This window comes from Prunus persica, chromosome G5 (genome assembly GCF_000346465.2).
Source record: "Prunus persica cultivar Lovell chromosome G5, Prunus_persica_NCBIv2, whole genome shotgun sequence".
NCBI lineage: Eukaryota > Viridiplantae > Streptophyta > Magnoliopsida > Rosales > Rosaceae > Prunus > Prunus persica.
Window position 1 is genome coordinate 15,057,506 of NC_034013.1, and position 11,131 is coordinate 15,068,636.

Genomic DNA, 11,131 nt, shown 5'->3' on the forward strand with positions numbered 1-11,131 from the left:
AGAGAGTGTCATCATTTTTATTTAAAAAATCAGTGTCATAATTATATTTCGATGAAATTTAAATCCGAGAAGAAGAAAATAAATACGATTTAAATCCTAGAATTTCATAAAGATGAACATAAAAATAGATGTGACCAAAATTGAGTTTAGACTAGATTGGTCCTCTACCAAACCATGAGCCACAATGACACAAATTTGAGAAATTATAAAACACTATGGTAACATGGTCACGTGGTATATTTTATATACATGTAATAACAAAGGTGGACGACATTATTTATTTCTCATTTTTCAAAGAATAATATTAATAAATATCCATTTTTATTATAACACGTATATAAGATGTAACACATAGCCGTACACTATATGCTATGGCAACTAATTGCTCGTGCTAAGCTAGCCTGATGGGACCAATAGGAAAGTCCAGATTGAGAATGGGGGAAGGTTGAATCTTTAAAGGGGTGACTACAAGAAAACCGCTCAGAAGACAATGAGTTCTATCAGTTTCTTTTGTGTTTTAACAACACGGAGATGACAATGGGGACCAAGACTTGTGGCCTACAAAATTTGCTTCTGATTTTAGGTAGCTCTTGCAATTTTGTATATATGTGATAGTTTTTCTTGTTTATTTATAATTCATAAGTTAATGCCTAAGTTAGGAAAAAAGTTGTTTTGGAGACGGTTGATGGGCAATATATTCTTACTATCTAGCCTTCATTTGTGTGAGATAGGGATGAGTCATAGCATAAGCTAAAAATGCGATTAGATTTTTGTCCTAATGTATGCTTCTTGTGGCTTTGTTCTCAACCCTAACCTTTGATAAAAATAAAAATAAATTTTTTGAAAAACCTTTGATAATCTTGACGACAATCAATAAGGCTGCCTAATCAGAATCAGTTGGCAGCTGTTCTCTCCGGTCCAACGCACTCCTCTCTCGAAATAAAATAGCCTACCAAAACCCACATATGCACACTAAAAAAAATCCATCTCTATATGCAAAAATAGCATATTAATTGTATAAAAAAAAATTAAAAAAGAAAAAAAGGACGTCTCTTACTTTCAACCCGTCCCTTGCATGCATGGTAGGTGTAATAACAGCACATCAAATCCCCTACAACCCCTCCCATCCACAAAACATCTACACCACCTTATTCCCCCCTTCCCTCAATTTTTCTCAAACCTTATTACATAATTTGCCTTCTCTTTCCTACCTCCATTGAGGAAACATCTCTCAGGGGAAGAACCAGGTCTCCTCAAGCCCTGATCTTCCTCTATCATCATCTCTCTCTCTCTCTCTCTCTCCAAAATCAAACATGGCCGTTCCTATACTTCTCCTCCTCCTCTTCTTCTCTATCCCCTTCTCCGAATCTAAGCTCAGCGAAGACTACTACAAGCAAACATGTCCAGATTTCCAGAAAATTGTAAGAGAAACCGTGACCATAAAGCAAGCCGGCCAACCCGTCACCGCTGCCGGCACTCTCCGCCTCTTCTTCCACGACTGCATGGTCGAGGGATGCGACGCTTCCGTCTTCATCGCCTCCAACCATGTCAACAAAGCTGAGCGAGACGCCGACATCAACCAATCCCTGTCAGGTGACGCCTTCGAGGTGGTCGTCCGTGCCAAGACCGCGCTCGAGCTCACCTGCCCGGGAATTGTCTCGTGCGCAGACATTCTCGCAGAGGCCACCCGTGACCTCGTCACAATGGTCGGCGGGCCTTTCTACCCCGTCAAATTAGGACGAAAAGATGGACAGGTGTCCCTAGCGTCCAAGGTTGATGCAAACTTGCCAAAAACAAACCAAACCATGGATGAGATTATCAAGCTATTTGCTGACAAAGGTTTCACAATCGAAGAAATGGTGGCTTTGACAGGTGGACACACAATTGGGTTTTCTCATTGCAAGGAGTTCACCGATAGGCTTTTCCATTACAGCCCGACTACACCAACAGACCCAGTAATGAACCCAAGATTCGCCGAAGGGTTGAAGAAGACTTGTGCTAATTACACAACTAACCCTGCCATGTCTGCCTTCAACGACGTCATCACACCTGGCAAGTTTGACAACATATATTATCAGAATTTGAAGAGGGGGTTGGGGCTGTTGTCTTCAGACCATGCACTTGTCAAGGACCCAAGAACAATGCCTTTGGTGGAGTTGTACTCTAAGAACCAGGAAGCGTTTTTCAAGGCTTTCGGTCACGCAATGGAGAAGCTTGGCCATCATGAGATCAAGACCGGACAACAGGGTGAGGTGAGGCGCAGGTGTGATGCGTTTAACACGATTCAGGCTTAGATTATTTGATGAAGAAGATGAAGATGATGAGATGAGATGATTGTTGTTTGTTAAGGGTTTTCATTTGGCCTTGGTATTTATAAATTCGTCACTTCAGAACAAGGGAGAGTTTTTAAATCTTTTTTCTTAATTCTCTTTCATATATGTGTCGTGATGATGATGATGATGGTATATGATATTTGAGTATATGTACAAGTTACAAATTTCATTTGAGATTGGAAGTGTGACGAAAGAAGGAATTTTTAATGTCACTCGTCATCGGGTTTAATTAGGAGTTATCATGACCAATATATGCTAGCTATATCTCTCAAGTTGACAATATATAATGTCATTTCAAAATAAAAACTTATTGGTCAAAAGACTGAGCATATCCATTAATTGCTAATCCTTCTCAGTTTTCAGACATGATATATACCATTAAGATGTGTTGTTTATAAAGGCAGGGGAAAAACGCACTAACAGGCACAGCACACAGATCTAAAAGAAAGTGGTCAATGAAAAACACCATCTTTTTACAGACTAACTATAAACATCATCTTTGCACAAATACCTGCATGCATCACAAATTTGAACGTCAAAAGAATTGCATCAATCAATGCATGCATGAGCTTGGAACATTTGAACATCGTCATACTACTACGTACGTATACTCACCCGGAAAATCATCTCTCATGAAGTTGGAACCTCAAAAAACACAAGCCACCTATCATCCATTTTCACCAGCGTCAATCCCCATTGCAGAGTATATACATATATAATATATACACACATATATGTGTTGTTTTTTCATTAGATGAAATGGTTTTGAATAAAACGAATCTAATTAACTGTAAAGCGACGAACAGCTAAGTAAGTCAATGTAAATACCAGCCTCAGGCCAAAGAAAAGCTCCCACAAACCGAGTTGTAGTTTCTAACAAGATCAGTTGCTTTTTTCAGCAGTAGATACTTCTATTCAGTTACAGTACAGCTCAAAGTTGTTACTTGTTAGTCAGTTTTTTTTATCACACTTCATTAAAACATTTTGTACTATACTTTGTATAAATACACACCCCTTATTTTTCAGTACTCTTCAATCATTCAACAAAAGACATGCTTGGTTTCCTATAGCATTAATAACAAGAGACAAAGGAAGATCATTTCTTCCTCCTCCTCGTCATCATCATCTATCATCTCTCATCTCTTTCTCGAGCAATGGCTCTTCCAGTACTTCTTCTCCTTCTCTTCATCACAATCCCCTTCTCAGAATCCAAACTCTCCATGGAATACTACAAAAAAACATGCCCCGATTTCGAAAGCATTGTACGTGACACCGTGAGCTTAAAACAAATGGCCAACCCCACCACCGCCGCCGGCACTCTCCGCCTCTTCTTCCACGACTGCATGGTCGAAGGCTGCGACGCCTCCATTCTCATCTCCTCCAACCACATCAACATCGCAGAGCGCGATGCCGACATCAACCAATCCCTCTCCGGGGACGCCTTGGAGGTCGTGGCACTTGCCAAGACCGCCCTTGAGCTCACCTGCCCAGGCATTGTCTCCTGCTCCGACATCCTCGCCATAGCCACACGCGACCTCGTCACCATGGTTGGAGGCCCATTTTACAACGTCCGCTTGGGACGAAAAGACGGAAAGGTTTCTCAAGCTTCAAGAGTGGAAGCCAATCTCATCAGAAGCAACCGAACCATGGAGGACATCATCAACTACTTCGCGGTTAAAGGCTTCACGATCGAAGAGATGGTGGCTTTGAGTGGTGGACACACAATTGGATTCTCCCATTGCAAAGAATTTGCGGATAGAATTTTCAATTACAACAGAACCACACCAACAGATCCTGAAATGTACCCAAACTTTGCCGAAGGGCTGAAGAAAACTTGTACCAACTATCAAACGAACACCGCAATGTCTGCTTTCAATGACGTGATTACCCCGGGGAAGTTTGACAATATGTATTTTCTGAATCTAAAGAGAGGGTTGGGGCTGTTGTCTTCGGACCATGCACTTGTTAAGGACCCAAGGACGAGGCCGTTTGTGGACTTGTACGCTGCCGACCAGGATGCTTTCTTCAAGGCTTTTGCTCATGCGATGGAGAAGCTTGCCCATCAGGGAGTTAAGACTGGTCGCAAGGGTGAGGTCAGGCACAGGTGTGATGCGTTCAACTTCATTCAGGCTTAGAAAAAGATTGTTGTCGGCCACGATTGAATTCACCGGATAACAAGAGAGAGAGTTTTTTATTTGTTTTTATTTATCGTTTTACATATGATTCATTGTATCAAGATGATTATAATGATCATATATGCATAATTATATGATACTTGAGAAGTTTGCCATATTTATAATACAAATAATTTCATTGAAAAAAGGAAATGGTTAATTTCTTTTTAAAACTCAATTTTATTGTTTTGAAGAGAAAATTCTAAGAGTTGAGTCTCAATGAACTTAAAATTATTCTTAGAAATGATAAACTCCAAACATCCTAAAATTAAATATCCTCTCATATGTGCACAATCTCAAACCCATTATTGTTGACTCGTTTGTAAGATTCTGTTATATATACTCTCCTGCTCTTTATATGTTAAGGATTTATCAAACTCCAAAGAAACATGACAAGGATTAAATTCCTTCATAATTTTGACTTTGCAATTGGATCAAAGCGATTATTCCACTCGGTCCGAACCACCATGTGCCGCTTTTGTTCTTTTTATTATCGTTGTTTAAACCGCAATTCATCTCAGAGATATTTTTAGTTTCCTCCAATATTTTACTCAATAAAAACAAAATACCAAATTGTTAAATAAGAACAACAATCTATTTTAAGGTGCTTAGATTCTTTAGTCAATAGACAGTTTGGAATTATATACATGGTACCGTGCTTTTCATTTCACTTTAAATACAATTCAAGCTAATTTTTCATTGTTAGAAAGAAAAAAAAACATTGAAGTGACACAAAATATTCATGTCCAATGTCGTAAAATGATTGTGAATGTTAGGTTGGTTCATAGCAAAAGTGTTTGAGAACAATATCAGAAGTTTTGAACCTCGCACATCAAATGCTGATAATTAACGTCATCCCAACTGCAGTCTTAGACTAATGGGTCTGGGTGAAAAAGAAAGAGAGAACCTAATTAAAAAATTTAAATGGATCGGGCTTTTTTATTTTTATTTATTTTTATTTTTTGAGGGGTCAAATTTTTATTGGGTTAATCGTTTTATTAGTCCCTGAACTTAGACCCGATTTGCATTTGAGTACCTCAATTTTCAAAATGGTTCCGGTGGTCCTTTGACTTTACTTTTTTAGGAAAAATGGTCCTACCGTCAATTTTGTTAACTTTTTCTGTTAAATATAGGGACAAAATGGTATTTTTATATTAAAATAAAATAGATGAATAAAAAATCAGATCTTTAAAATAACAATAAAAGAAAATCAAATATAAAACCAACGAAAAAATAAAAATAAAAATTCAAGTTTGGGGGAGTAGAAATCGGGATAGAGGGGGAGAGAGTTTAATTTTAATTTTTTTGTTTTTTTAATTTTTTATTCATATTTTAATTAATTTTGATACAAAAATACCATTTTGCCCATGCATTTAACATAAAGTTAACAAAATTGACGTTAGGACCATTTGTCCTAACGAAATTGAAGTTAAAGGATCACGGGAACCATTTTGGAAATTGAGGTACTCAAATGCAGATCGGGTCTAAATTCAGGGACTAATAAAACGATTAACCCAACTTTTATTTGTTTGGTTTAGTCAATGGACTATCTCAATGTCTATACTTCTGTTCATAAATAAATTTAAAAATCAAAAAAAGGGTATAAGTTATATTATAGTTTATCAATAACGATATCCAACCAAGAGGTCCAGATTCATTTGACATATTTAAATTAATAAGGGAAAAATACAATTTTACTATTTTAAAAAGGGGTGACACAAAGTTTGTATCACCAATTGGACCACCGCCGGCCACCACTGTCGACCAACGCCACTTTGGACCAAGAGATATATAACCAACCAAGTTAGGCTTTACTCCTTGCTTATCTTGAGATTTTATTCTCCACATAAACCCTATTCTTCAACATCAATTTAAATCATTTTTCTTTTTGGTTGCACAAATTATCATTTTCTTTTATCAAATTAGAAAATAATTCTTCACCAATTAAAAATTTTCTTATTAAATTTTAAAAAAAAGTTGAAACTACACTATATAATTATTGTTCATTATTATTTTCCTTTATTCTTTTGTATTGCTATTTCATTTTTCTTTCCTTTTTTTTTTTCCTCCTTTCTTAGTTTTCTTGGCCATTTATTTCATATCATGACTAAACATATCAAATTTTCTTAGTTTGTTTGAATTACATTAATTCTATCTGGGTAGCTTGGTTGAGCGTTTCCAAAACAAAATTCAAAATCACTCACTAAATCCAAAATCAAAATTAGCCTAATAGGATATCCTTATTACTAAACTATAATATGACACATACATGAGTGTACTAATTCACACACACTTATTCCATCATTCCTGCTCCATGTATTGAAATCCCATTTCATGTTGGTTTTGGTATTGGATCACATTCAGTACTCCAAATGATATGAACCATATCGTTGGCTATCTTTATTGTTGTTGAAAGTCTGGAATGCAGAACACTCATGTTGGAAATATTTTTAGTTAATTTCCTCCAATATTTTACTCAATAGAAACGGTTTTATGAAATTGTGAAATGAGAACCAATAATCTATTACTTAAGATCTTTGAACTCTTTAGTCAATAAACCGTTTGGAATTAGACACGATCCATTTTCATCTCACCTTTAAATACAATTCATGTTAGTTTTTCATTGTAAGAAAAAATTGGAGAGACACAAAATGTTCGTGTCCAATGTTGTGAAATGAATGATTGTGATTGTTAGGTAGGATGTATTTCATAGCAAAAGTGTTTAGAAAAATAACACTAGTTTTGAACATTGTACATGTCAAATCCTGAGAATTAATTTCATCTCAGCTAGACTAATCAGCATGCTATGAAAAAGAAATAACTTTCTCCATGGATTGAATTCACCCAGGAAGAAGAGAAAGATAGTTTTTATTTATCATTTTTACATAGAATTCAATGTATCATGATGATTATAATGAGGATATATTCATGATTAATTATATGATATACTTGAGAAGTTTGCCATATTTATAATACAAATAATTTCATTGAAAGAAGGAAATGGTAAATTTCTTTTTAAAACTATAAAAGAGTTGAGCCTAATAGAACTTAATATTCTTTTCCATTTATATAAATAGATGTTTACATTCCAACATGCAAGTACTATTGTTAGCTGATTTTTCCGATAGTAGAAATTAAAAACTCCAAAAATTCCAAAATATCTTCTCATGTGTGCACAAAGTAAATCCACTTCCTCATAATGTTTGACATTGCAATTGTATCAGAGTGATTATTCCACCTGATTCAAGTCACTATTTGCCACCTTTTTTCTTCTTATTATCATTGTTTAGACTGCAATTCATTTTGGGGATATTTTTAGTTTCCTCCAATATTTTATTGAATAAAAACATAATAACAAATTGTTAAATAAGAACAACAAAAATATATTTTTTAATGTGTTTAGATTATTTAGTCAATAGACAGTTTGGAACTAGACATGATACCGCAACTTTCATTGAACTTTAAATATAATTTATGCTAATTTTTCATGTCCAATATTGTAACATGATTGTGAATGTTAGGTAGGATATGTAATTCATATCAAAAGTGTTTGAGAACGTAACACAAGTTTTGGACCTGTCATGCCAAATGCTGAGAATTAACTTCATCCCAGCTGCAGCGAAATTCTATAGTGAGGCCCGTCATGTGGATCTTTATATTAACCATAGAATCATTTCATTAAACTTAAGTTATTGTTCAGATAAATCATGTGATTAATATAAAGTTACACCCTCATCATAGAACGATGAGTCTGTGGTGAAAAAGAAAGAGATAACCCAATCTACAACTTTTTATTAAATGGATCGAGCTTTTCTTTAAATTTTTTTTTTAGTGTTTTTTTTTTGGTTGGGTTTGGGGTCAAACTTTTGTTTGTTTGGTTTAGTCAATGGACTATCTCAACGTCTCTACTTATGTTCATAAATAAAAACAATAAAATAAAATTTAGGTATAATTCATGTTATAGTTTATCAATAAGAATATTCAAATAAGATGCCCAAATTCAGTGGACGTGTTTAAATTAACAAGGGAAAAATACAGTTTTACTACTTTTAAAAAGGGTGGCACAAAGTTTGTATCACCACTTGGACCACTGCCGGACACCACTGTCGGCCGACAACTCCACTTTGGACGAAGAGATATATAACCAACTAAGTTAGGCTTTACTTCTTGCTTATCTTGAGATTTTATTCTCAACATAAACCCTATTCTTCAACATCAACTTAAATCATTTTTCTTTTTGTTTGCACAAATTATCATTTTCTCTTATCAAATTAGAAAATAATTCTTCACTAATTAAAAAATTTATTATTAAATTAAAAAAAAGAGTTGAAACTACACTATATAATTATTGTTCATTATTATTTTCCCATATTATTTTGTATTGCTATTTTGTTTTTGTTTCCTTTTTTTTTTTTTCGTTCTTTCTTCTTGGTCATTGACTTCATATCATGACTAACACATATCAAATTTTCTTAGTTTGTTTTAATTACATTAATTCTTTCTGGGTGGCTTAGTTGAGCATTTCCAAAACAAAATTCAAAATCACTCACGAAATCCAAACCCAAAATTAGCCTAATAAGAGTTCCGCCTGAGCCACCTTAGAAACTAGGCTTGCACTTCCTGCACGAGCAACGACCTCAGGAGCGACCGTTCCAATTTGCACTGCTGAAAATACAGGATTCACTATCGCCTCGATCAGAGCTAATTTGGCTACCTGCACTTCATGTAGTAGAAGTTCTTTTCTCACCAACAGGCGTTCGCATACTTATCCCCTCCTTCTTGCTACATGGAATAAAATATCATTTTCTATTGCCGTTGTGATTGGATGAAATTGAGTACTCCACCTGATATCAACCACCGTTGGTAGTCTTTCTTATTCTTCATATCTTTTAAAGTATTGCATATAATGTTCGGAATATTTTTAGTTTCCTCCAATATTTTACTCAATAAAAATGATTTTATGAAATTGTGAATTGAAAAAACCAATAAACTATTATTTAAGATCATTGAATTCTTTAGTCAATAATCTGTCTGGAATGAGACGCGATATCTTTTCATCTCACCTTTAAATACAATTCATGCTAAATTTTTATTGTTAGACAAAATTGAAGACACAAAATATTCATGTCTAATGTTGTAAAATGAATGATTGTGATTGTTAGGTAAGATGTATTTCATAGCAAAAGTGTTTGAGATTTTTTTTTAAAAAAAAAAACACTAGTTTTGGACATTCCACGTCAAATCCTGATAATTAACTTCATCCCAGCTATGAAAAAGAAATAACTTTCCCCGGTTCTTCATCGGATAGCAATGGCATCTCACTGGAAACTGTAATATCTAATTTCCACAAAATATAAATAAAAATTTGTTGTACCAAAATCACAAAATGATTATTATGTTTTCTCATACTTTGTCAAACCCATTTCTTACTTTCATTTCCGAAATTTTTATCATTCACAAGTCAACTGACAAAATATGCGATTAACATGCACATTAACATCGTAAAAGACTAGATTTGATGGCCAAATTGTCTTTTCCTAAGAAATTACAAGAAGGTTAAACTAAACTTTTTGTCCCTAGACGATGGTAAAACTCTGCAATTTACTATTTACTTACGGTAACGTAATAAAGGGCAGGAGTTATCATGGGATTCTTTTCCTTGCTGGTTACCTCCTTTCTTGATGCATTTGCGGCAGAGTTTACCATGTGTAAACAAGAGGCAGTTGAGATCAAATTTAAGTTCATTTGGGATCCGCTGGTTAAGATGAAGATATGTCTTGTTCCTGTCTGCTTCAACTGGCACCCAACTCATAGCCTTTGCAATCTCAAACACCTGCATCAAGAAATTTGAGTGTCTGAAAGAATTGCATCGATGCACGATGATAAAAGGCATTTGAATCATCATACTACTCACATGTGTGTCCACAGGAAAATCGTCTTGCTGAAGTTGGAACATCAGAACACACGCAACCTATATATCATCAAAACACAAGTGTTAAAAGCCATTGCAGAGAGTATATGTTGTATAGTTATCAACTCATACAATACAAGTAGAAGAAGAAGAAGAAGATCGCTAACAATGCCATTGCAGAGAGTACTTGTTCATTTGTGTTTGATCAATGGAAAAAATAACTTCATATATCACTACGCAGTGATCAACTGATAAAACACTTCACTAAAACAAAACTTGGATGTAATTTACACACAAAAGCAGCTCAATACTGAAAAAAATAAAAAGAAAGTAAAGTATATGCTTAATACCGTTTTGGGACCGATTCCTTTGTAATGAGAGAGCTCAGCCTTAATTTCATCAACAGACAAGTCTCTCAAGTACTCCAAGCACAACTTTTCCTTTTTCTCTAGCAAACACCTCAGTAGGTTCTTAATACACGAAGCTTTGGTCCGGGCTAAGCCTCCACATCTTATGGCATCCTCTATGCATATCGAGTCAGCAGCAAGAACCTTTCATTACAAAACCAAAGCATACAATTCAAAAAACCAATGCAAGCAATGGAAAGCGTAAGTCTAAATCCAATTTACAAACGCAAAACCAACGCAGGCAATGGACATTGTAAGTTCAAGTGCAATTCACAAACACACATCCAAAATTTCCCAACGTACTAG

The 11,131-nt window shown here is 35.0% G+C and overlaps 3 protein-coding genes across 3 annotated transcripts in view; 2 read left to right on the forward strand and 1 right to left on the reverse strand.

Moving 5' to 3' along the window:
- LOC18775965 (peroxidase 41) lies at nucleotides 696-2,451 on the forward strand. Its single transcript, XM_007209420.2, has one exon. The coding sequence runs from the start codon at nucleotides 1,314-1,316 to the stop codon at nucleotides 2,292-2,294; it is 981 nt and encodes a 326-aa protein (XP_007209482.2). The 5' UTR covers nucleotides 696-1,313; the 3' UTR covers nucleotides 2,295-2,451.
- On the forward strand, nucleotides 3,225-4,605 carry LOC18776335 (peroxidase 41). The gene has a single exon (XM_007210681.2). The coding sequence runs from the start codon at nucleotides 3,488-3,490 to the stop codon at nucleotides 4,466-4,468; it is 981 nt and encodes a 326-aa protein (XP_007210743.1). The 5' UTR covers nucleotides 3,225-3,487; the 3' UTR covers nucleotides 4,469-4,605.
- LOC18777552 (putative DNA glycosylase At3g47830) overlaps nucleotides 9,917-11,131 on the reverse strand; it is a 3,037-nt gene continuing 1,822 nt past the window's right edge. The window contains exons 2-4 of the mRNA XM_007210392.2: nucleotides 10,769-10,969; nucleotides 10,422-10,478; nucleotides 9,917-10,340 (exon numbers count right to left, since the gene is read on the reverse strand). Coding sequence (XP_007210454.2) covers nucleotides 10,116-10,340; nucleotides 10,422-10,478; nucleotides 10,769-10,969 — 483 coding nt within the window. The 3' untranslated portion in view covers nucleotides 9,917-10,115. The remainder of the gene's footprint in view (nucleotides 10,341-10,421; nucleotides 10,479-10,768; nucleotides 10,970-11,131) is intronic.